Source organism: Citrus clementina, unplaced genomic scaffold, assembly GCF_000493195.1.
Source record: "Citrus clementina cultivar Clemenules unplaced genomic scaffold, Citrus_clementina_v1.0 scaffold_1, whole genome shotgun sequence".
NCBI classification, from domain to species: domain Eukaryota; kingdom Viridiplantae; phylum Streptophyta; class Magnoliopsida; order Sapindales; family Rutaceae; genus Citrus; species Citrus x clementina.
The window spans coordinates 22,875,160-22,896,312 of NW_006263303.1; the positions used below are offsets into that span (position 1 = coordinate 22,875,160).

Consider the following 21,153-nt stretch of genomic DNA (forward strand, 5'->3'; position numbering starts at 1 on the left):
CAAGCTAGCTAGAGATTTGCAATATCTCTCTGAGTTTACGGTTTTTCCTACAAGTGAGTGCAAAGAAGAGAAGCAAAGCAACCAAAATATTGTACTGCAACTATTAATGCAAAAATGGATCAGAAGAAGCAACAAAAAAAATTTAAATTGTTGTCTATTACTAGCTCCCTAGATGTAGCAGCTGCAAATTCAATGGTATTGGGAATTGCAGATTTGCTTGAAATTCTGGGTTCAACTTATTATTATTATAAATACGAGTGTTGTTAGATCGAGGACAATCAGCTGAATAGTATTTATTCAAGTACATCAAGATCACAGAATATGAATTGCTGAAATACTTCCGAGAAACTTTTATGATGGTATCAAATTTGAGTAATTATTGAATGATATCCTCAAGCGAGGGGATAATAATAATAATAATAATAATCACTAAAAAGATCCAAAATACAACACAGCAGAAATATGACATTTATAATTTACTTGGCCTTCATACAACAAGAATTGCGAAGCACCAAAAATGGGGCAAATTCAAATTGCTATTGAGATGATCCTACAGACTAAATACTAAAGCCATCTACATATGATACAAGATGAGAGTTCTGGCGCTCCTTTATACATCAAAACTCGGAGCACCCATATGTCAGTATCTGTTTTGATCAGATCAACCGGAAACTGGCCGAAAAACACCTTTGAGTTCATCATAAAACCATCTGCGGTAGAAAAAGTTTGTACCATCAGAGATAGACAGAAAAAGAGAACACATGAATTGAATTCCTTTTTCATTACAATGTTTAATTAATCTGATGAGAAAATTGCCCAAGATGTTCAAATAGATTAAAACTAAGGCACGTTTCTTTTTATTACTGCTGTAGCCATTTTTTATGCCATCTCAGGGACTGTATATCTAAGATGTCTCCCCATGGTTGTAAAAAAGTTAGAAACAAGGCATGCAATGCATCTTCTAAACAGCAATGTTGGTAAAGGATTTGTATGGAATGAAAGAAAAAGAAATACATACTGGCACAAGAACACTGGATGTCTTCCTTTATTTGCCTCATTTCCCAAGTGATTTAGTCTTTCATTCTCTTCCTTAAACTTGCCAGGAGGGAGAACTTCACATGGACCTCGAATCAAGCCAGCCATGACAGAACTCTCATTATTAGATTCATAGAGCTGCACATCAACAGCGAGTTAAAATGAAAATTAGCAATGCATAACTAAAATTAAGTATTTTCAGACTCCAATCCAAGAAAAAGGAGAGGTAGACATTCAATTAAATGAAGTAAGCTGTGTAAATGACCTTCCTATTATCTCACCCACCCCCCCAGCCCCACAAAAGAGTACACCATCAGGCAAGCCGTCTAAGAGTCAGTTTAGTTTAAAAATTATTCTTATATATCTAGTAATTCACATAAAAAGAAAACATTTCAGAAACTAAATCACCTCATTGCTTTCAGGGGCACAGGGGCAGCCAACTGCCTCTGGCAAGTCACCAGGAAAGAAGCACCTATTGACCATAACCCACTTAGAACCAGTTCCAGTATCCTCCCACATAGTCTGCAATAGACAGTAAAAACCATACAAATCAGAAAACAAGATGGAAGATATGCACACGAGAATATTGGTAAAAATTACAAGTAATAAAAATTCCAGGGCATGCAATATTTTATTCTTGCCTGAAGTTTAGACGGCATCAATTTGTCCTTGCTTGAATGCAAAAGAACATGATCCTTTACTTTATATGTTACTCCACCAATGCGACAAGACTGGTAAAACTTTTTCCCATCCACAATTTGAAGTACATCACCAATCCATTGCACATTGTGCAAAGCATCAGAAGAAATCACAGAATTTCCAACAGGGTTTAGCCGTCCAACAACTTCCTCATCTTGCTTTATTGTAGAGCTGCTGTCATGACTATTCTTTAAAGAAACTTCAGCACTGTTAGCCAGATCTGTACGGACAACTTGTGAATTGTGTGAAGGCTGTGATGCAGCAGAGTAATTACTAACAGTCTCCAATGAGATAGCAGGATGCTCTGATTTTGATTCAGAAGCCAATTTCTCCAACTGTGTTGAAGATTCACATACTTGAGTAGATTGGATCGGTCCATGAGAATCACCAGGAGGAGGAACGACCCCCAAAGGTTTTGTCACGTTACTTGGGCAAGTTCCAGAACAAGTTTCCTGATCCTTACTCTTTGTGCTCGAAACCAAACTACCACCCTGTGTTGCTCTTATATTGTGAATTTTCAAATCAGAGTCATTGGAGTTGCTGCCTAGGGCACCAAACCCACCAGAGCTTCCGTTCACTGTAATCTTCTGCTGATTATTTACTTTTTGATCCACAGATATGAATTTCTTATCTGAAGGAGACTGAATTACTGATGTGTTGGAAGGCATTTTTGATGTATTTATGCTTCGCATGACACGACCATATTTAGGGGGCAAGGGCTTTCCATTGGATAATTTCAAGCAACTCATGCAGTGCCACTCACCACCTCTAGGGATTCCTTTCTGATTATTCATTTGCAGACATTTTAAGTGAAATCCTTTCTCACAAGCATCACAAAGAACTACAGTTTCCACCTCATTCGCAGTAAGTTTGCATATTTGGCAAGTAAAAGCCTTGCTCATGTATTCTCTTGAAGGCGGGGTCCATGTGGGATGCTGCGGAAGCTTCGGATGCAATAACTTCTGAACAATTTTAGCAATTTCACCATGATTGCTGCCAAATTGTGGGGCTTGGACGATATTTGTGCCTTGCAAAGGCTGATGCATGTTAGGCATATTTCCAGTTTGAGAAATGAATGGTCTAAAGCTCTGATCTCTTGCAGGTCCCTCAAGCTTGACAGGAATATGATTCGGCACCTTATTTTCTAGTACAGCTTTAGCCGATGAGGCAGATTGGGGCTGTACAGACCAAGTTGGAGCATTCACTAATGGATGATTTGCAGAAGCATTTGCTGCAAATGAAATAACATAGGCATGAATCGTACAATCAAAATGAAGCAAAAATATTTCCATATCAAACAAAAATATACTAATGGAAAGTATATGATAACATTAAATAGCTGAGTATATTATTTAAGAAAAAGAACGATACTGACCACAAAGTGAAAATGATAACATCATTTACCATGTACACCCATGATTTGAAACCAGAGAAAAGAGGGAAGGATTACCTTGTACTTGTGACACATAAGAAGACCCATTTGATCCTCCATCCAATTTAACTTGTGGTTTCTCCACCCTTGGCAGTGCTAATGAAGACGAATCCCTTCCTAGATGGCTGCTGGGCAACCCAGTGGAGACTGTGGGTGGTCTTGCATCATTGTTCGGCAACTGGTATGGTAGAGATGCAGAAGTTGTAGCATGAACATGGACGGGAGGTGATGAAGTGGAGAAACCTCCAGAGGATAGAGTTGGTGAGGAACCTACTTTATCTAATGGAAACATTCGAACAGTATGTGATGTCCCACGGTTTTCAGGTGCGGTGCCAAAACTTGTTTGCACCGAGTTGGAAGTATATGTAGTAGGTTGTGTTGAGAATTTCTTAGGTTCTTCCATCTGGGTTAAAAAAGAGAGAAAAATATCACAATTTGCAAACTATATAGTGCTACACGGCATGTTAAAGTAGTTGGAGAAAATATCAGTTCAAGATACGTTAGTGCAAATCATTGTGATCCTGCAGAACTACAAACTTTTTTTTTGGGGGGGGTGGGGGGCTACAAGTTGGATCTACTATTCTAGCAGAAAATACAATGTCTCAAAGATTCACTCAATTTGAGTCCCAATTAACAAGAAATTTAAGAGAATCTCAGATACAATTTCTTTCAACTCCTAAGCCCTTTTAACAACACCAGACATCCCAAATCTCATGATAACAATCTCTAAAGTCACAAAAACGACAAGATTAATATCAAGTAATGATACCAAATTCAATGGACCAAACAAATCGGTAAAATCACCTAATACATAAAATCCACATCAATCAAAATCAAAATGCCAAATGGATCCAAATTAGTTGACTACCTCTAAACCGACAGAACCAAAACCCTCATCTCCCCATGGGCAACTCAACCGTCTCAACTTGAGTTTCTTATATATTCTAATGAAGAAACAACTTCAACTTGTTTGCTCTTCCTAAAATATTCACTAACAAAAAATATAGCATGAAGAATTTCAAATTCAATGAAACAAATATCAATAATAAAAAATGCTAAAAAACTACCCAGTAATTGCAGCTGTAAATTAAGCAAAAAACTCAATTACTGCTGGGAATTGCATAAATTTCATATAAAAATAAAATAAACTCTCAAAAAACCACTCCACAATAACCAAAAAAATTAATCTAAAGGAGTTAAATTTATTCTCTGCCTCTCCACATTGTTACAACATCACATAGAGAATAGTGATCAATACCTATAATAATTAATGGCATAACACAAAATTAAACCAACCTACAATTTCAATCCTGCAAAAGCCACATAAATCTGCAAAAGGAAAACCCTTTACCTTTCTATTACTAAACTCACTGTTAGCAACAATTGCCAAACACATAAAAGCCACATTAAACATCAAATTAATCAAAATAAAAAACAAACCGCTATCCCTCATCCCCTGAAAATCATCGAACCCTGTTCAAGAAAACCCCTTTACTTTATTCCCACTACTTAATTTTGAAAATTCGACCACTAAAGTTCGTAGAAAACACTCAATTTTACTTGGGAGACCAAAATTAAAAACCAAACTATTCATTCTAAACCAATAAACACGAGCTAAAAATTCCAAATAAATAAATAAAGAAATAAAATCGTCTTTTCTTTTCTTTTCTTTTTTTATATGATAAAATAAAATCGTCTTTGTTACCTTCCTCTTGCTAAGCTCAACCTTCTCCTTAATACTCAACCTCTGTCCACGAAACCCTAATTTCTGCTCCTTAACCCTCCCGTTAAGGCCCAAATCCTCAATCAGCCCCACAATTGCGTCTCTGGCCACAATGTCCTTAGGCGCCAAGCCCTCGCACATGTCCACCAACTTCTCTCTCGCTTCCGCCATCAACCGCCGTTCCACCTCCGTCGGGCCCTTCCCTCCTCCGCCCCTCATCCGCCACATAGCCGACAGCACCAGCACGATCTCCGCCACTCGCTTCCCCTCTTTCCCCTCAGCCCCAATTCGAGCTCTTTTCTTGGACTTCATTTCAGGGTCTTCTCCGTTTTCTGCCGCCCTTTTCTCGTTTGTTTTTGTTGTTATTGAAACGTCTGGCTGGGGATTAAACGGTGCGTTTGCGTTTGGGGAAGTAATTGGCGCTGGATCCATTGTGTTTCAGAGTTTAAGCGCATGAACGGTGTCGTTTATGCGGGAGCTTGATTTGAACGAGAGACGTTAATAATGTTATGTTACGGGGTACTGAGTGAGAGAGAGAAATATAAAGAGAAAGAGGGGTTTGTTTAGAATTTCCAATTTCCTTGGTTTATTTCGTGAACCGGTTCTTATTTTGGGGTTGGACGGGTTCCTTAGTTTTTTTTTTTTTTTTTGGCTCTTACTATTTTTAATTTAATAATAAATTAAAATTTCAAATGTCAATTATTAAATCATTAACATTCTAACTACTACAGATATAAAAGTCTTATTCATCTTATAATAATGTTCACTTCAATGTTAAAAAAAAATATATAAAAGAAAATCTTACATGAGACAGACACATTATATCATTTACATATTCATGTAATAAGATTGCAAGATACTCACACATATACATTTTAAAACTGACCAACCACAAAGTGAGAGAAAATAAAATTTTAAGGCAAATATCATAATCTAATTGGATGATCTCATTGAAACTATCTCTCACACTAATTTTTTTTTTTTTTTAAGATACGGAGACGTACACTTCATTATTGAGGTTGAAGGAATTAAATCCTTATCCAATTCACCACAAAATAATTATCTTTATTAATTATTATACAATATTTGCAGCACATTTTATAATTTAAATCTAAAGTTGTTGGCGTATTACACAAATTTTGCAAATGTTTTTGTTTATGATATTCGTCGTCACTCTATCAACTGTACTACTGCTACAAAGAGGGTGCATTTTTCATTTTAACAAAGAAAGGGTAAGGAATTCAATTAATTGCGAAATATAATGGATGAATTAACGGATGAGGGTTCGTATGTCTTTTAATCAAACCTTAGGACATAAGGGCTTACGTCCCTTTCCCTAAATAATTACTCGACATATGCTAGTTTTCTATTTAAATTAATCTTGCTGCGGGTCATCCTTTTCTACATAAGGCAGTATGTACATGGAAATTGATCAAATTCTATAATGCATTTTGGCAATTGATACAACAATCAAGTAATCAACAGTGATACATCTTCACTTCTATTTAGCTTCTTAACTTACAGCTACATTTGTAAAGATCATTTTATTTTGTCAAGCTTAAGGCTGCCAGATCACTGCAAACAACCACCCAGGAATTGGTGCAGAAAATTTCAGCATTCTCAAGTGTAAAACCAGAAGGAAGTGGCAAAGGAAATCCTCTTCTGAGATGTGCGTTTATGTATGGCAAGAAGCCAGTCTTGAGAATAGTGGACATCATGGACTGCAAGCACATTTTCAAACAATATCAGATGATGAATAGCCAATTAGTGGAAGATGAAACAATAGCTGCATTAATATTACTATGCTGAGACTCAGCACAGATCTATGTAACAACGCATATTGAAATGATGAAACTCAACTAGATATACCTGGAATATGTGCATGTTAAGATTGCCGATCCTGCTCCACGTCAAAGATGCTTTAAAGTCGTTTAATCTAATGACACCGGCCAGGTTATCTCCTTTGATTTCTGGAAAACAAGAAGTGTTTATTACCTGTGCCAAAGCACCAGGCTCTCAGCTAGCACAATACACGCAAGTGAGTGGGTCAAAAAGAAAATGAATGAAGTTCGTAAATGGCTGTATGTTGTGTGCAGCTGATAGATTTTCAATTAAGCTCACCAATGAGATGCATGCAACAGGTATAACTTCACTGGAGTCCAGAACATTGATTGTCATATCTAAGTCAATGGTGCCACCTATGTCATGCTCTGAAACATGTATCTTTGGAGGACTTGTTACGGATATATATAGATTCATGCCATCATTTGGGTACTGCGTGTAGAGTTGAGGTATAATGTGCCTCCATCCGGAAGTGTTGAGAACAGACTTCTCTGGTATGTCATCTATGATCCAGTGCAGACGATTTGCCTGAAATGGAAAACAAAGAAAAATAATTAATAAAAAGAAGAATTTAAGGGCCCAGTGATAAAGTTGTGCAGTTTCAGCTAGACCAAGATCAGTTCAGTAATTGGGCGCAAAACCCTTTCATAGGTAACCTAGCCCTCACCCAAAATAGAGCAATGCCCATCCAGGTCTAGCACAAGCCAAGCTGAAGCCATAAAAAGAACACTGTCCCAGACTCCCAGATATACAAGCCAGACAAGATTACATAACGTTATTTTTCTTCGCCAGGCTTATCCTGGTAAAAGAGTTGTTTAATCATGTGAAAACTCAAAGTTTAACAAAGAATGAACTTACATTGAAGTAGACCAGTGCACCTGAGCTGAAAACATTTTCATTCAATTGAATTCCGATCATCTTAGCTGGACTACTGCAGGAAGCAGAAGACTCAAATCCTTTGTGGTAATAGTTCAACATTGAAGTGCCACTACTTGCAGTAAATAAACCATTGATTTCAACTTCAACAGAAGAATCACTCAATACAGGACTTCTCACAAAACTAGTATTCATTGAAGCGATATCACTAACTGGGATTTGCTTTGGAAGTGATTGAAATATAGAATCCAGCTTTGTTATCAGTTCACTTATTTTTTTCGTGACAGCACTTTCGACTGCAGACTTTATTTTGCCTTCAAATGCTTCAAACAACCTGGAGATATCAGGCTTAATAGAATAAATTCATCAATTCAACAAACTAGTATCTGACCCAAAAAAAAAAGGGGTGTGAGGGGATTGCATACGCTTGATAAAGCCAGGATGCTCCGCCATCCACCTTTATAGAGATATCTCTCACATGACTTCCACAGTCTACGAGAATAACCTTAACTATCCCTCCTTGTTCCTTCAAAGATACAGTTAGCCCCACTTCCAGTCCTTCAACCTTGAAGAAATTTTGTTGATCTCATCATCAGCTTGATAAAAGGAAAAAGAGACGATCTAAACCACAAACACGTGGTTAAAAAAAAAAGGGGGGATACCAAAGCATCTACTTTGGTTGAAGTTCTATTTCATTCCAAGAGACATATCACTTCGACATCTAGTTACAGTCTTCAGACGCTTAATCAAATTGAAACTTAGGATATTTTTGGGGTCGAGGTGCTGTGACTTTCATTCAATACACAATAGTTGCTTTTTACTTTCAAAATAAAGCACACCAGCACAGCAATTACAAACATACCCAAAAGGATATATGACTAATCCGGTATAATTTTCGATAATTTATAAAATAAATTCTCATAAAGTAAAAGGGCAAGGATTCTAGTTTGATACCAGAACAGTAGCAGCTCCAGAATCAGAAATGGTTGGCAGCAACCAAGAACCATAAGAGTACTCCCAATTCATGCCGCAATCTGCGGTAGCGCCGGAAACAGCTAGCAGTAAATCTGTGTCTCCTGTTTCAACATATGAAGAATCAATCCCAACACTGTAGATTATAATATTGGATAGAGCCATGTGAACTTTCCCAATTAGTGGAATTTTCTTGGACTTCTCGATATCTGGCAGCTCGAGTGGAATTATAGAGGAAGTAGCCTGGTTTATCAGATAATTTTTGAAAAAATCAAGACCCTTTTTGGATATAACAGCAGAGATGTATCCTCCTTCATTGACTTGGACATGGGCACTAGTAGGAATCAGCAGTAACGATAAGAACATGAACAAAATAGCTGGCGACGAGAATTTTATGAAGCAACCCATTAGAGCTTAGGCTTTGACTCAGAGAATTCTTCAGTAGAAACTCTTTTCTTTGGATACTGATGGCTTGTACAATTATTGGTTTGGGAACAAGAAAGTTTGTTGATTCAAGTTTTGTAGTTTTGTTCATCATTTCACTCCATCGAACGTTGGAAGATAGGGTAATTTTTAAAAATCTCTCCTGAGGTTTGGACTTGTTGCAAGTAGATAACGAGAATTTATTTATTTGTAAAAAATTTTCTACCATCAATTAATTTTAACATTAACCGTTAGTTGACTGTATAAAGATAATATTACCCTTAATAATAGTTTGTAGATGGAAATAACTAAAAAAAAATTAAAATTATTAACTATTTTATCCTCTTTAAATTATTGATATTTTTTTAAAGTTCCTAAAAAAAATAAAATTTAAAATTTAAAAAATCCTTTTTAAATTATTAATATTTTTTTAAAATTCTGATAAAAAAGATAAAATTAAAAACTTAAAAATAAAATAGTTATAATGATATTATAAATTTTTAGAATTGACAAAGATAAAATTGTCAAAAAATAGGGTTTGTGTTTTTTGCGCCAATAATTTTAATTTTTTTTTAGTTATTTCTGTCTACAAATTATTGTTAAGGGTAATATTATCTTTGCACAGTCAACTAACGGTCAATGTTAAAATTAACTGACGGTAGGAAATTTTTTTATAAATAAATAAATTTTTACCATCTACTTACAACAAGTCCAAATTTCAGTAGAGATTTTTAAAAATTACCCTGGAAAGATATTTTAATCAACAAGGAGTGCCACGTGCATCAATGTCAGCAATTTATAAAACGACTCCAAATCCGTGGGACTCTATAGATTTCCTAAGTTAGCATCAATGCAAGTACAAGATTCGCATAATTCTGGTCTTATTTCCCAACACAAACCGCAAACTATCTTCCTACAGACGGCAGAATGACGAATTGACTTCGAAAATTTCAAGTTCTATGTGAAATAACATAAAATCTACGTGTTAAACTTGCAGCTGAGGCATCTTGTTATGGGCAGTGCTCTTTGGGCAAACTGTTTGAGTTCAGGTTGAGGCCACTGAAATGACAAAGTCAAGGCCAAAATGCCTCCACTCGCGATCATACAATAGTGCTTGTGTTCAAGTGTTTCACATGCAACGAGGAATAAGCATAACATAGAAAAGAGAACCATTTTTTTCTTTTTTATAAGAATCATGATATAAAATTCCTCCAAAGTCCCTCATCAAATCATTTTTCATAATCTACGGATGAAACAGAGTTTCCTCCGGTAAGACCCCTTTCTCGCTCACTCTTCTCCTCCTCTTTGGAGAACAAAAATAGTGTTCTGTATTTCGTGATTCACTTGCAGATCAAATACTACATACTGACACACTCTACTACAAGCAAACATCAAACAATGGCGGATGCAGGCAAACCCTAGAATCCAAACTGATCAACAACTGGAAAGTACAAGTCTTGCTGTTCATTTGAGGAGCTGATCATTGAGTAGCCTACAACCAGTTCTTTTTGTATTGCGAGATCATCACCATGTACCGGCAAATCTTGGTTTTCCCATACAAGCAAATTCTCTAAGAATATAAAACTTCAACCCTCATAAAAAGTAATCTGGTGCAGGTTTTTTGGCAGGAGCCCCTCTTGATTCCTGCATTTGATTATTAACTTTCAGTGGATCAATATAAATCAATTTAAGAAACAACTCTAGCATTATAAAAGGAAAAGAACAGAAAAATAAAAAAGAACTTTTATTTTGGGGAAAAAAAAAGGGTTGCTTGAAAAGGTAGAAAAGCAACATGGAAAATATGACCCCACTCCATATGCAGCCAAACACACTCTCAGATTTGTATGAATTGTAACTGATTAATTTGGAGAATGCAAGGGTGGAGAAATGATTTCCTATACGATCCAACTGTAAGAGCATTGCAATCAAATCAAATGATACTTCATCCCCAGCCTTTTTAGGGAAAAAAATACATCTTGGTAAGCTAAAACTGGTTCGCCTTTTAGTCACTAAAATTTTGTAACCCTCATATGAGAAGCATATGATCAAATAATTAGTCAAAAGAGAAACCAAATCGTGCAATTAACAAAAAGAATATCACATGCACATACCTGTGGGGCAGCATCGAATACACGAAACTGCTTGTTAAGATTTTCATCGAGTTCAAGTATTGCTGCTACATTGCCACATCTGTAACACATCCAAGTACAATGAGAATAATTTCCTCTAAAAGAAGAAAAAGGAGAAAATTTCCAATTGATGATTGTTTACCGATAGCAGTAATTTGGAGCTGACCAGACTGTCACTATCTGGTTGTTGAACATCCATTTATATCCTTCCATTACCAACTGATGAGCACGACATATGTAGTCAATGTTGTTTGAGTGGTTGAAAGAAGTGACAACACTGCCACCAAATAGGAAACCAGCGCCACGGGGACTCAATCCCCAACCATCTACGATATCTTCAGGATCTGACCACAGAAGGTCACACATGGCACCATCATGAGGTACTTCTTGTTTACGATCAATTGTTCGAATCTGCGAAAAGGGGTCATGTTAAAAGTGTCCTATAATATCTTCAGGGTTTTCTAATACTATAAGGATGGCTTCATGAACCTGATCCAATGTTGAGATGGCAGGAGAGAGACCACCATGGACACTAAAAATCTTGTTCTCTATGAGAGCAGACAAACTACAATAAAAGAATAAACTTCAGTAGAAATAGTAAAAGGAAAACATTAATCACTGAACGTAGTTTGATCCAGAAGTAACGTAAACATAAAGAAATGGCTGCAAATGGCCACTAGAGTATAATCTCAATTTAGTGAAGGAAAAACTAGTAAATTAGTCAATCCTGTTATAATGACTTCAAAGAAGAGAGTTCAGGGAACTAATAATACAGGAAGAACATATGGAGAAATATAGACAAAAAGATTTAATACAGAAACTAGCAATTGCTTCCAAACACACCAAAATATAACAAAACACAAAACCAGGGCACCTGTTCAACTCGATAATAACGATTGTAACATATCAACTGCAATAATTATGAATGCCAAATGATAAAGGAAATAAACATGAGCTCTAAACATAGAGGCAGATAAAAGGGTATTCAAATATCAATAACATAATGGTGAAATTTCCCATGACACCAAAATGTCATAAAGTAGCTCCAACTTATGACTCTCTTGGGTGCAAGTACCAAATAAAATTTGATAATTACAACCATCTGATTGAATGAAAAATCAAACCATTCAACTGGCACTATATGAGACCCTCCAATACTTGTGCAACTTTTACAATTCTGTGGTTCTTAAAACTCCCTTAATTTCCAAAATACAGTATCCAGTGTTTTTCTAATGGAAATTCACAAACCTTAAATAATCAAAAATATCGGTGCAATATCTCCAAACATTCACAGAGCCATATTTACGTAGGCATTCATCATAGAATCCATATACCTGTTAAGAAAAGACAAAAAATGAATATTCTGGACAAATAATGAGTTGAAAAAGGACACGTCAATTATAGAGGCCTCACCTGTGTGATCTGACGACTTTCATGGTTCCCTCTAATGAGTGTTATCCGATCTGGATATCTCACCTGATAATACACACATTATTAGTTGAAAATGCAATAGAATCTCTAGGGAAGACTTCAAAGGGTAGATTCAAGTAATCGGATAAGCATGACCTATCAATGTTTTCTAACTGACGGTGAAAAGTCAAATGAACAAGGCACAGTCGAGAAAAGTGTTGCTGAACAACCCTAAACAGTAGCAGATTATGAAGCCTACTTGATGTAGAATGGTAAGATGAGGATGATCATATAGTAGTTTAGCATATATGAAAGGGGCATGGTCCTTTAGCTTCAGCTACAACAAGTTAGACCCACAGAGGGGCTTATGAAGATAGAATAGAAAGCTATAGCATTGGGATTATGAAGATTTCCATTTAACAGTCCTAGTCCAAAAAGCATTTTAACTAGAACTGCCTGTATGGCATCTCCTCCGATTAAATCAATCAACACTTTCCTGATATTCAACCCAACTAAATCCCATTAACTAATTTCGGGATCAGCATGCAGGAACTAATTTTGGAATCAACTTGATGCCAACTCTTGGTCTCCTTTATATCCCCAGAAGTCCAGAAAAACAAGATAGGCTTTTGAAATAGCCATGACATTCCATAAGCATTTCTTATCGTAATTTAAAAGAAAGTTTACCATCAGCACAAAATCCACCAAATAGTATGATATCATGCATGGATCAGATAAAGCATGGCATCTTCAGAAAAAATGGTGTCTTCCACAATGGAATCTGAAAAGTGAGATTTCTAGTAAGAGTTCATCCACCAGCATGTTGTTTAGATGTAGCACCCCTTGCTTCAGCAAATTGCAAGAGTACGGTAGTGAGTTTTTTATTAGATGCATGCAACTTTTATTTTCAACTTTTTTCCCCTTAAAACAAAACAAAATACGGGTATGCTTTAAAATCCAACACGTGATATTTATATGAAAATATCAGAGTGGGAGCAAATTGGATAAATCCGAAGCAAAAGCAAAATAAAAAATGGTCTGGTTCATCAGACCAACAAGCCAACCAAACTTTTCAAAAGAGAATTGTGTATTACTGTTACCTTAAGGGCAAGCAGAAGTAGAAACGTCTCGACGGAGTAAAATCCTCTGTCAACAAAATCTCCAAGAAACAAATAATTTGTCTTTGGGCAGTCACCTCCTACTTTAAAAAGCTCTTTCATGTCATAGAACTGCCCATGGATGTCACCGCATATCTGTGCAATAGAACAGCCAAAAAACATTAGCATCCTTCTTCGAAACTAAGATCATACTGAAGCTCAACCCAATTACCTAGATGGTTAACCATACCAAATAGACAACAGTCTTTATTTAATTATTTTCGTCACCAAAATCTACCTAGAAGAATTTCATGTTTGTGGTCGTTGGTAACTTACACTTGGATGCGCTGTGCATTCTCTAACTCTATATTTGTAAACTTAGCTTCTAAACAAATGTTAATTAGCAGCATAAACATTTATAAACACTAGTGTAGTTGCTACAATGGCTTTTAAAAAGATTAATAGACATTTAACCGTTCAAAACCAAGGAAGAAAACACTTTCAATAGCAGCATTTCACTTAATCCAGGCCATACTATGAAATTCAATGCATAACCCCAAAGTCATAATGTAATGCAGATCCATGCCTACTAAAATCTCCAATTAAGAAACATCTTTCAATCAAATCCGATAATCTTCCTATATTTCAATACATAACTCTTTTGACATAACAATTTACGTCCAATTAACTCAAAATTCAGACCATCTATTTCATTCTCCAATATATCACACCTTATTAAGGCTTTTTTTCCCCTCTTTTGCTTTATATTTTAAGCATAGCATTTTGGAAATTAAATCCCCTCGAATCCCACACCAACATTCACAACCCCAGAGGTTTTACCAGCTAAATTAGCTATCACCCACCACGTCTTATTAGTTATACACAAGCAGACCCATCAATTTTCTTTTGGTAATAATTTGCGTAAATAAAAATAAAGGAGAGAAACATCGCACAGCTCAAAAGCAAATCCTAAATCCAAATTAAACCCAGAACCAAAAACCAAACAAAAAAAAAATCAGAATAAATTTTATCCTATTAATTTAATCACAACAATATATAACATTCAGACACACACAAGTCACAAACATATATTCTAATATAGATACGGAAAATAGTATCAAAACGGGGGAAAAAAATACAGTGACAGGGGCGTCAACACGTTGAACGTTGCTTTCTTCGACGAGGATTTCCATGGCTTTGAGACAAAGGGCTTTAACCTCCGACTCTTTCAACGGCTCGCATTTCTTCAGCTGCTCTATTTGCCTATCTAAATCCGACATCTCTTTTTTTATCTTCCCTTCACTTCACTTCACTTGAGTTCCTCTAACCTAACTGATGCTCGCCCGATTTTGAGCCGCGGCTTGTGTCTCTCTGTCACCTACTCTGCGTGAATGAATGAATCCTTCTGCATCTACAAACTTTTCTTCACCACTAACTGAGTTTATGTGCATAATAGACTTAATAATATTAATCTTAAATGTGCGAGCTTATCTGGGGTTATCTGTGCAGTAATTTGTGAAAGTGGCCACTTTCTGGATGGGTTTAAAATAAAATGTCCACCACAAACTTAAAACTTCGTGACTAACCCGAGATCAATTGAAAATTACCACGGTACCCTCAAAATGAATTCGCAAGACCCGTTTGCGGTTGTTCGAGGTTGAGGTTGAAATATTATAAACTACTTATTTAATAAGTTTTGAGATAAATATTATTTAATAAATTTTTTAAAATTATTTATTTTATAATTTTTTTTATTTTGATACTAATCCTTAGAAGTAGAAAGGGAATTTTTTTTATGAGTAACTTATTAAATAAGTCACCACATCTTTTTAAAATTTTTATTATAATCTTAATATTTTAATAAAAACATAATTATATTTTTTTTCATAAATAGAGGCAGGCCTAGGGCTTTTTATTACTCAAGCTTATTTATAAATTTATGATAAATATTTGTGTGAATGACGGTACATGTGAAACTCTGTGTGTGTGTGTAGAGTAGCACATCAAAACTCTTAATAAAATACATATATTTAAAAAAAAAGGACAAGAATACAACAAATAAACTTGTAATATCAACTATTAAAATTTTACAATAAATAAATTATTTATGAATTTTTTTTTTACTTTAGTTATAGAGAATGTGATATATTTTAAATAATTTGATTTAATAAAAAGGGGAATAACAAGTATGATTATGAAAGAAATAAACCATTAAATTATGAAAATGTTGTTAACTGTTACTATATCATTTTATAACTTTCTAATACTAGTGACAATTTTCCTCTTCCAATAAAAGAATATATTACTTTATGAAGTAAGGAACAAGCTAAAAGACCGAAAAATATAAATTTCAATATATTACAAAACAAAATACATTGCATCAGAGTATTTAAGTGACAATGTTATAATGATATAGTCACAAACTCTTGTACAAATTGATGTAACATTAATTCATTGGTTGAATAAAAATATAAAATAATATAAATAAATCATGTGGCCCAAGAAATATTTAATTCAATCAATGCATTAACGCTACATCAGTTTGTACAAAATAAATTTGTACAAAGTTTGTTACTATATCATTACTCAAATTGATAATGTCAGAGCTATATAAAGCCTATTCATTTAAAGAGGTAGTAATTAATGGATAAATTAATAATATATTCATTTATAGAGTGTATGTACAACTCAATGAACATACATTGTAATCAACTAAAAATTGATTATATTTTACTAATATAATCAATAAAAAATGAATTAGTTCACTAAATATAAATTAAATTAACATAAAAAATTGAACCCAAAACTTTTAAAAACAATAAACAGAATTAGAGATAAGATCCAATTATATTTAAATTTCTAGAAAAAAAATTAGAATCATCTTTTATTTACTAAAATATTATAACAATTATATTTGTAATTTTAGCAAATTATTAATTTATGATATGAATGGGACCATAATTGTAAATAATTTTTCAGAAAATTTATTATTTTATTAATTTATCGAAATTATTAACTTAACCTTTTGGCCGAATTGGGTCTACAAAAAATTATTATATACTTGAGGTTATTAATTTATCGAGTATTAAATTATAGAGGTTTTACTTTATTGACTTTTTTAAATCAAACTAAGCCATAATATATTTCTTTTTAATAATTTAAAGCACTAGTGACATTTTATCTCCTAATAATTTCAATTTATTCAATAAATATATAACTTAATTATTTTATACAATAAGTCTCTAACTCTAATTTAAAAAAAAGAGTTGAATTAGGAAAATACTTGAAAATAAAATTAAAATTCTATAATTATATGATGAATTATAAAAAAATCAAGGGTATAAACAAAATTTTTGTGGCAAGTATATAATTAAAAATAATTTAAACTTATGCCTATTTTAATCATTATATAATAAAACATTAATTTCGTAATGAAACTTACTAAATGTATGTGTTCTACCTTTCAAACTCAAAGCCAACGCTATAAATATAATTTATCAAATATTAAGTTATTTTTTTAATCAGCAACTTATTTCATAAATTACTGTCCAAACTACCCTAAATTATGTCCGAATTTTTGTTGGCACTCATCTTGGAGAGTTCTACCAATTTTTTTTTATCATTTAGGACATCTTATTTATCTATATTACATACAAGTGTAGAATAAAATTCTCGAACAAAATCATTCTTCAAAAATTAAAAGAAAGTTGAATGATTCCTTAGTTAAGTTGATTGACATCTCCTTCTTTCTAATTCTCAAGTGCATATTTTGAATCTTTTATATGAGAGTTTATTATTATACTGGGTTTCAACAAACTTTATTATTATTATAATAATAGGCTTCAACAAATTTTCTTGCTCAAATTATATTAGAAATTAATATGCTGGTTTGATTTTACATTTGGTTGTTTTGATTTTTGTTAGAATTTAGATATTCTCATGGGGTGGCCGACTGGCCGTAAAGGCAAAATGTTTGTTAGAATCCTTATGAGGTATTGCATTCTAGGCCTTTTTTTTTTAAGAATTTTTTTTTGTTTTTTCGATTAAAACAAATAAACAATAAAGCAATAATTATTTTTTTAGTCTCCTACAACCGCTCAAAAAACAACACTGTAGCCGCCATAAAACGCAGCGTTTCGGTGGTCTAAATTTCTTAGCGGATATCCAAACGACAACGTCAGGTCGATAAGGAATTATTGGAGCTTTTTTGGCCTTTATTTTTTTTATTATTATTCTACAATTCTTGTGAAGTAAAACGAGGACGGGCCGTACAAAACCGGCAGTGTTGACGCTAATTCACGTCTTTTAGCTCGTTAATGCGACTTAGCTTTGCTCCATCCTAAACTTCTCCAATCCAATCCCTCTCTCAGTCTAGAATCCGAAATCTACCCATAATCTGGTATGCAATTTTTGGTTTTAGGGTTTTGATCGCATGCTATTATTGGATGATGAATGTGTAAGATTTAGGAATTTAGTATTTAGCTTGAATTTATTGGGAATTCATTTAATTAATGGTTTCTTGTATTGTGTCTGATCGATCAGTATCTGAAACTTGAAATGAAGTTATTAGCTTTGTATATTTTGCCATTTTTGGGTTAAGTGATGAAATTGTGTTGAACTATGGTTTCTGACAATGTGAATTTTAGATCGAATATGGAAAAAGAAAAAAGTTATTTGATTTTGTGTTGAAGGGAGAAATTTTGATGGGAAAATTGGGTAAATTTTGATTTGTAATTATTGAAGGACAAAAATAGAAAAGGGGATGGCATTTGCTGAGCTCTTTTGTCGTTGAATGGGGACTCAAAGTGTACAGAAGTTCCCTTATTCTGTTGCATTGTGTAATTTTTTCGTGATTGTAACAGTGTGTGATTAACCTCAATATATCTGGTTCTTTTAGTTCAATGGCTTCTGCTTCAGACTCGTGGATAAAGGAATACAATGAAGCAATAAAACTGGCAGATGATATTAATGGCATGATATCAGAACGAAGTTCGATGCCCGCATCTGGACCTGAATCCCAGCGTCATGCATCTGCCATACGGAGGAAGATTACCATATTAGGAACCAGATTGGATAGCTTGCAGTCCCTTTTATCTAAGCTTCCCGGGAAGCAGCCCATGTAAGTAATTCCTTGTGTTGCATATTGCGGTAAAATTCTTATGGGAATTGGATTCAGCAATTTTGTTTAGGTTTATTTTTTATTTTTTAATGGTTATCAGTAATTCAGTATTTTAATGTTGTGTTTTTTCAATATGATTTTCCATACCTTACTCGCTCTGTGTTGTCATTCAAATGGATTTGCCTGCTGCTTACGAATTGTGTGTTCATTGATGTTGTTGGTGGTTCTCCTCTTTGTGGAAAGTAAAATGGCTTTTGATTGCTACAAGTTGTATTTGAGCCTATCTCTTTTCATGCCTGATAAAACCCAACTGCTTGCGTTGTCTTTCTTTTCGTGATTCGCTACCGTGGTTTGAGAACAGTACTATACTTTCCCTTTTCCTTTTCATTTGGTGAGCGCTTGAGCAAATACTTGAGTTGGAAAGAAAATGAAATTAGACATATTTCCATGGAATGAGCATTCCTTTTAATTGGGAAAAGTTATGACTTGACACATATCACTATCTACAGTCGTTGATTTGTTTGATTCAACATCATTCAATGTTATTTTACACAGTTTTTTTATAGGTAAGACTGTCAGTTAATCACATTCTTTCTGCATGTTTTTTGAAAGTGTACCTGCATTTCTTAGATGGAAAAAGAAGGCATGTGAAGACAGGCTTCTAAGAGTTAATTAGTTCTTAACATATTTATTTCATTGCTAATCATTTCTTTTTATTTTTATTTATTTATTATTTTTTTTGGGATTTGGAAGGTTCCTCATTTCCTACAGGTATGGCTTCTTAAAGTATAGTTTCCTGTCAACAACCATAGGTCTTTTTGGTAATATTGGCAGTTTCAATTTTTTAGGTGTGGCTTTTGAATATAGAACCTGTTGCTGATTCTTTCTTGAGTAGTTGTGAGAAACATGGACCAGCAAATTTTCTGTTGAGTGAACACGATGACTCTGTGATGTTGCTTTGTGAGGCATAAATGATTTTGTCTACATACAGTTATCTTATCATTTTTATTTATGATGCACAGTTCGGAGAAAGAGATGAATCGTCGGAAGGACATGCTTGCTAATTTGAGATCCAAAGTGAATCAAATGGCTTCCACGTTGAACATGTCAAACTTTGCTAATAGGGATAGCCTGCTTGGACCAGAGATAAAGTCAGCCGATGTCATGAACCGAGCAACTGGCTTGGACAATCAGGGCCTTGTTGGTTTTCAACGACAAATTATGAGAGGCAAGTGCTCTTGATTATTGTATAACCTATTCTTAATATGTATATTGCTTAGGTTTTTTTAATTTATTAATTATTATTATTTTTTAAATGCTGATCTTAACGAGAGTATTTCTTTTAACAGAGCAAGATGAAGGGCTTGAGAAACTGGAGGAGACAGTAGTCAGTACAAAGCATATTGCATTGGCAGTCAATGAAGAACTTGACCTGCACACTAGACTTATTGTATGGTTTACCAGTTCATGAGTTGTTTTCTTTCTTTGATTTTGTAGTTAGCCGAATGACCAGTGCTATGTCCATAAGTTTAACAATCTCTTGCTATATCACTGTGCAGGATGACTTGGACCAGCATGTGGATGTTACAGATTCTCGCCTACGGGTAAATATTCAATTATTTGCTTGTTAACTTCCTCAAAATTTCTCTTGACAATTGCATTTTCATTTACTCTCCCCATAGCTAGCGGAAATTTGCTGTGACCAAAGAAGGTTTTTTGGGATACTGTGTTCTATATAATATATAATTTAAATCAATTCTGTCTTCCTGTAACAGCGAGTGCAGAAGAACCTGGCAATTTTGAATAAGCGCACAAAGGGTGGTTGCACGTGTATGTGCATGCTTTTAGCTGTTATCGGAATCGTTGTTCTGGTTGTGGTCATATATATGTTGATCAAATACTTGTAAAACTCACAATGGTGAATGCAACTGTTTCCCCCTTGCTGTCTGTCTTTTGGTGTGCTGGCTGGGTTTCGCTCTTATTGTTGTGTGCAAACTTTTCGTTTGATTTTCTTGTTTTCTTTGTCTGCTTTGTAAGTGAAGTCAAAAGGTTGAGGCATTCAACAACTCAGTAAATTGTTAGTAAATTTGTCGTGCTCATATTGCCATATTAATCTTTTTATCCTCTCGTATTTTTCCGCTCCCTTCTCTCATGGTGCAAACTTTTCAATCAGATAGAAATTGCAACTTGAACCATGAAGGTGGGACTGTGCTCCACTCTCTAAGCCTCGATCAAACGGTGGATGAATGAAGGGGTAAAAACGAAAGGAAATGCATGCGAAATTTCTCATTTTATTTCTTTTGAAATTGCATGTCGTCATCATTTCATCAAGAACATTCTGAGAAACCCCATCTCTTAATAAAATGCTAAGCAGCTTAATACGCATATATCGTGAA

General features: G+C 34.4%; 4 protein-coding genes across 6 annotated transcripts; 1 reads left to right on the top strand and 3 right to left on the bottom strand.

Moving 5' to 3' along the window:
* Window positions 1-409: 409 nt before the first annotated feature.
* On the bottom strand, window positions 410-5,426 carry LOC18054359. The gene is made up of 6 exons (XM_024178373.1): window positions 4,872-5,426; window positions 3,185-3,569; window positions 1,677-2,965; window positions 1,444-1,557; window positions 1,019-1,173; window positions 410-710 (listed from the first exon to the last, which is right to left on the bottom strand). The coding sequence occupies exons 1-6, from the start codon at window positions 5,319-5,321 to the stop codon at window positions 662-664; spliced, it is 2,442 nt and encodes an 813-aa protein (XP_024034141.1). The 5' UTR covers window positions 5,322-5,426; the 3' UTR covers window positions 410-661.
* An 881-nt stretch (window positions 5,427-6,307) lies between these two features.
* Window positions 6,308-9,157, bottom strand: LOC18054360 (putative BPI/LBP family protein At1g04970). Of its 3 annotated transcripts, none has more exons than XM_006452404.2 (6): window positions 8,562-9,157; window positions 8,033-8,172; window positions 7,590-7,941; window positions 7,011-7,259; window positions 6,759-6,884; window positions 6,308-6,610 (listed from the first exon to the last, which is right to left on the bottom strand). In XM_006452404.2, the coding sequence occupies exons 1-6, from the start codon at window positions 8,985-8,987 to the stop codon at window positions 6,434-6,436; spliced, it is 1,470 nt and encodes a 489-aa protein (XP_006452467.1). In that variant the 5' UTR covers window positions 8,988-9,157; the 3' UTR covers window positions 6,308-6,433. The 3 variants fall into 3 exon arrangements, 2 of the variants coding, with proteins under 2 accessions (XP_006452467.1, XP_024034142.1); XR_002904001.1 differs by having other exon boundaries at window positions 6,522-6,610; window positions 6,759-6,859; XM_024178374.1 differs by lacking the exon at window positions 6,308-6,610 and having other exon boundaries at window positions 6,765-6,909.
* A 1,008-nt stretch (window positions 9,158-10,165) lies between these two features.
* Window positions 10,166-15,080, bottom strand: LOC18054361 (serine/threonine-protein phosphatase PP-X isozyme 2). Its single transcript, XM_006452409.2, has 8 exons — window positions 14,778-15,080; window positions 13,642-13,794; window positions 12,545-12,607; window positions 12,380-12,465; window positions 11,621-11,696; window positions 11,274-11,542; window positions 11,114-11,192; window positions 10,166-10,646 (listed from the first exon to the last, which is right to left on the bottom strand). The coding sequence occupies exons 1-8, from the start codon at window positions 14,916-14,918 to the stop codon at window positions 10,596-10,598; spliced, it is 918 nt and encodes a 305-aa protein (XP_006452472.1). The 5' UTR covers window positions 14,919-15,080; the 3' UTR covers window positions 10,166-10,595.
* A 2,750-nt stretch (window positions 15,081-17,830) lies between these two features.
* LOC18054948 (syntaxin-51) lies at window positions 17,831-20,881 on the top strand. Its single transcript, XM_006452410.2, has 6 exons — window positions 17,831-18,037; window positions 18,536-18,757; window positions 19,780-19,985; window positions 20,107-20,207; window positions 20,317-20,361; window positions 20,533-20,881. The coding sequence occupies exons 2-6, from the start codon at window positions 18,540-18,542 to the stop codon at window positions 20,662-20,664; spliced, it is 702 nt and encodes a 233-aa protein (XP_006452473.1). The 5' UTR covers window positions 17,831-18,037; window positions 18,536-18,539; the 3' UTR covers window positions 20,665-20,881.
* The last annotated feature ends 272 nt before the right edge of the window (window positions 20,882-21,153 follow it).

Excerpts from the sequence above, each read along its gene's own strand:
- LOC18054359 (XM_024178373.1), bottom strand. The coding sequence starts at position 5,321 with ATGGATCCAGCGCCAATTACTTCCCCAAACGCAAACGCACCGTTTAAT. Across the intron at positions 3,570-4,871 it reads TTGAGCTTAGCAAGAGGAAG|ATGGAAGAACCTAAGAAATT; the intron begins GTAACAAAGACG and ends TTTTTAACCCAG. Across the intron at positions 2,966-3,184 it reads TTATGTGTCACAAGTACAAG|CAAATGCTTCTGCAAATCAT; the intron begins GTAATCCTTCCC and ends TTTCATTTGCAG.
- LOC18054360 (XM_006452404.2), bottom strand. The coding sequence starts at position 8,987 with ATGGGTTGCTTCATAAAATTCTCGTCGCCAGCTATTTTGTTCATGTTC. Across the intron at positions 7,942-8,032 it reads GCATCCTGGCTTTATCAAGC|GTTGTTTGAAGCATTTGAAG; the intron begins GTATGCAATCCC and ends TGATATCTCCAG. Across the intron at positions 7,260-7,589 it reads GTGCACTGGTCTACTTCAAT|GCAAATCGTCTGCACTGGAT; the intron begins GTAAGTTCATTC and ends TTTCCATTTCAG.
- LOC18054361 (XM_006452409.2), bottom strand. The coding sequence starts at position 14,918 with ATGTCGGATTTAGATAGGCAAATAGAGCAGCTGAAGAAATGCGAGCCG. Across the intron at positions 13,795-14,777 it reads GTGTTGACGCCCCTGTCACT|ATATGCGGTGACATCCATGG; the intron begins GTATTTTTTTCC and ends TCTATTGCACAG. Across the intron at positions 12,466-12,544 it reads AAAGTCGTCAGATCACACAG|GTATATGGATTCTATGATGA; the intron begins GTGAGGCCTCTA and ends TTTTCTTAACAG.
- LOC18054948 (XM_006452410.2), top strand. The coding sequence starts at position 18,540 with ATGGCTTCTGCTTCAGACTCGTGGATAAAGGAATACAATGAAGCAATA. Across the intron at positions 18,758-19,779 it reads CTTCCCGGGAAGCAGCCCAT|TTCGGAGAAAGAGATGAATC; the intron begins GTAAGTAATTCC and ends TATGATGCACAG. Across the intron at positions 20,208-20,316 it reads ACCTGCACACTAGACTTATT|GATGACTTGGACCAGCATGT; the intron begins GTATGGTTTACC and ends ATCACTGTGCAG.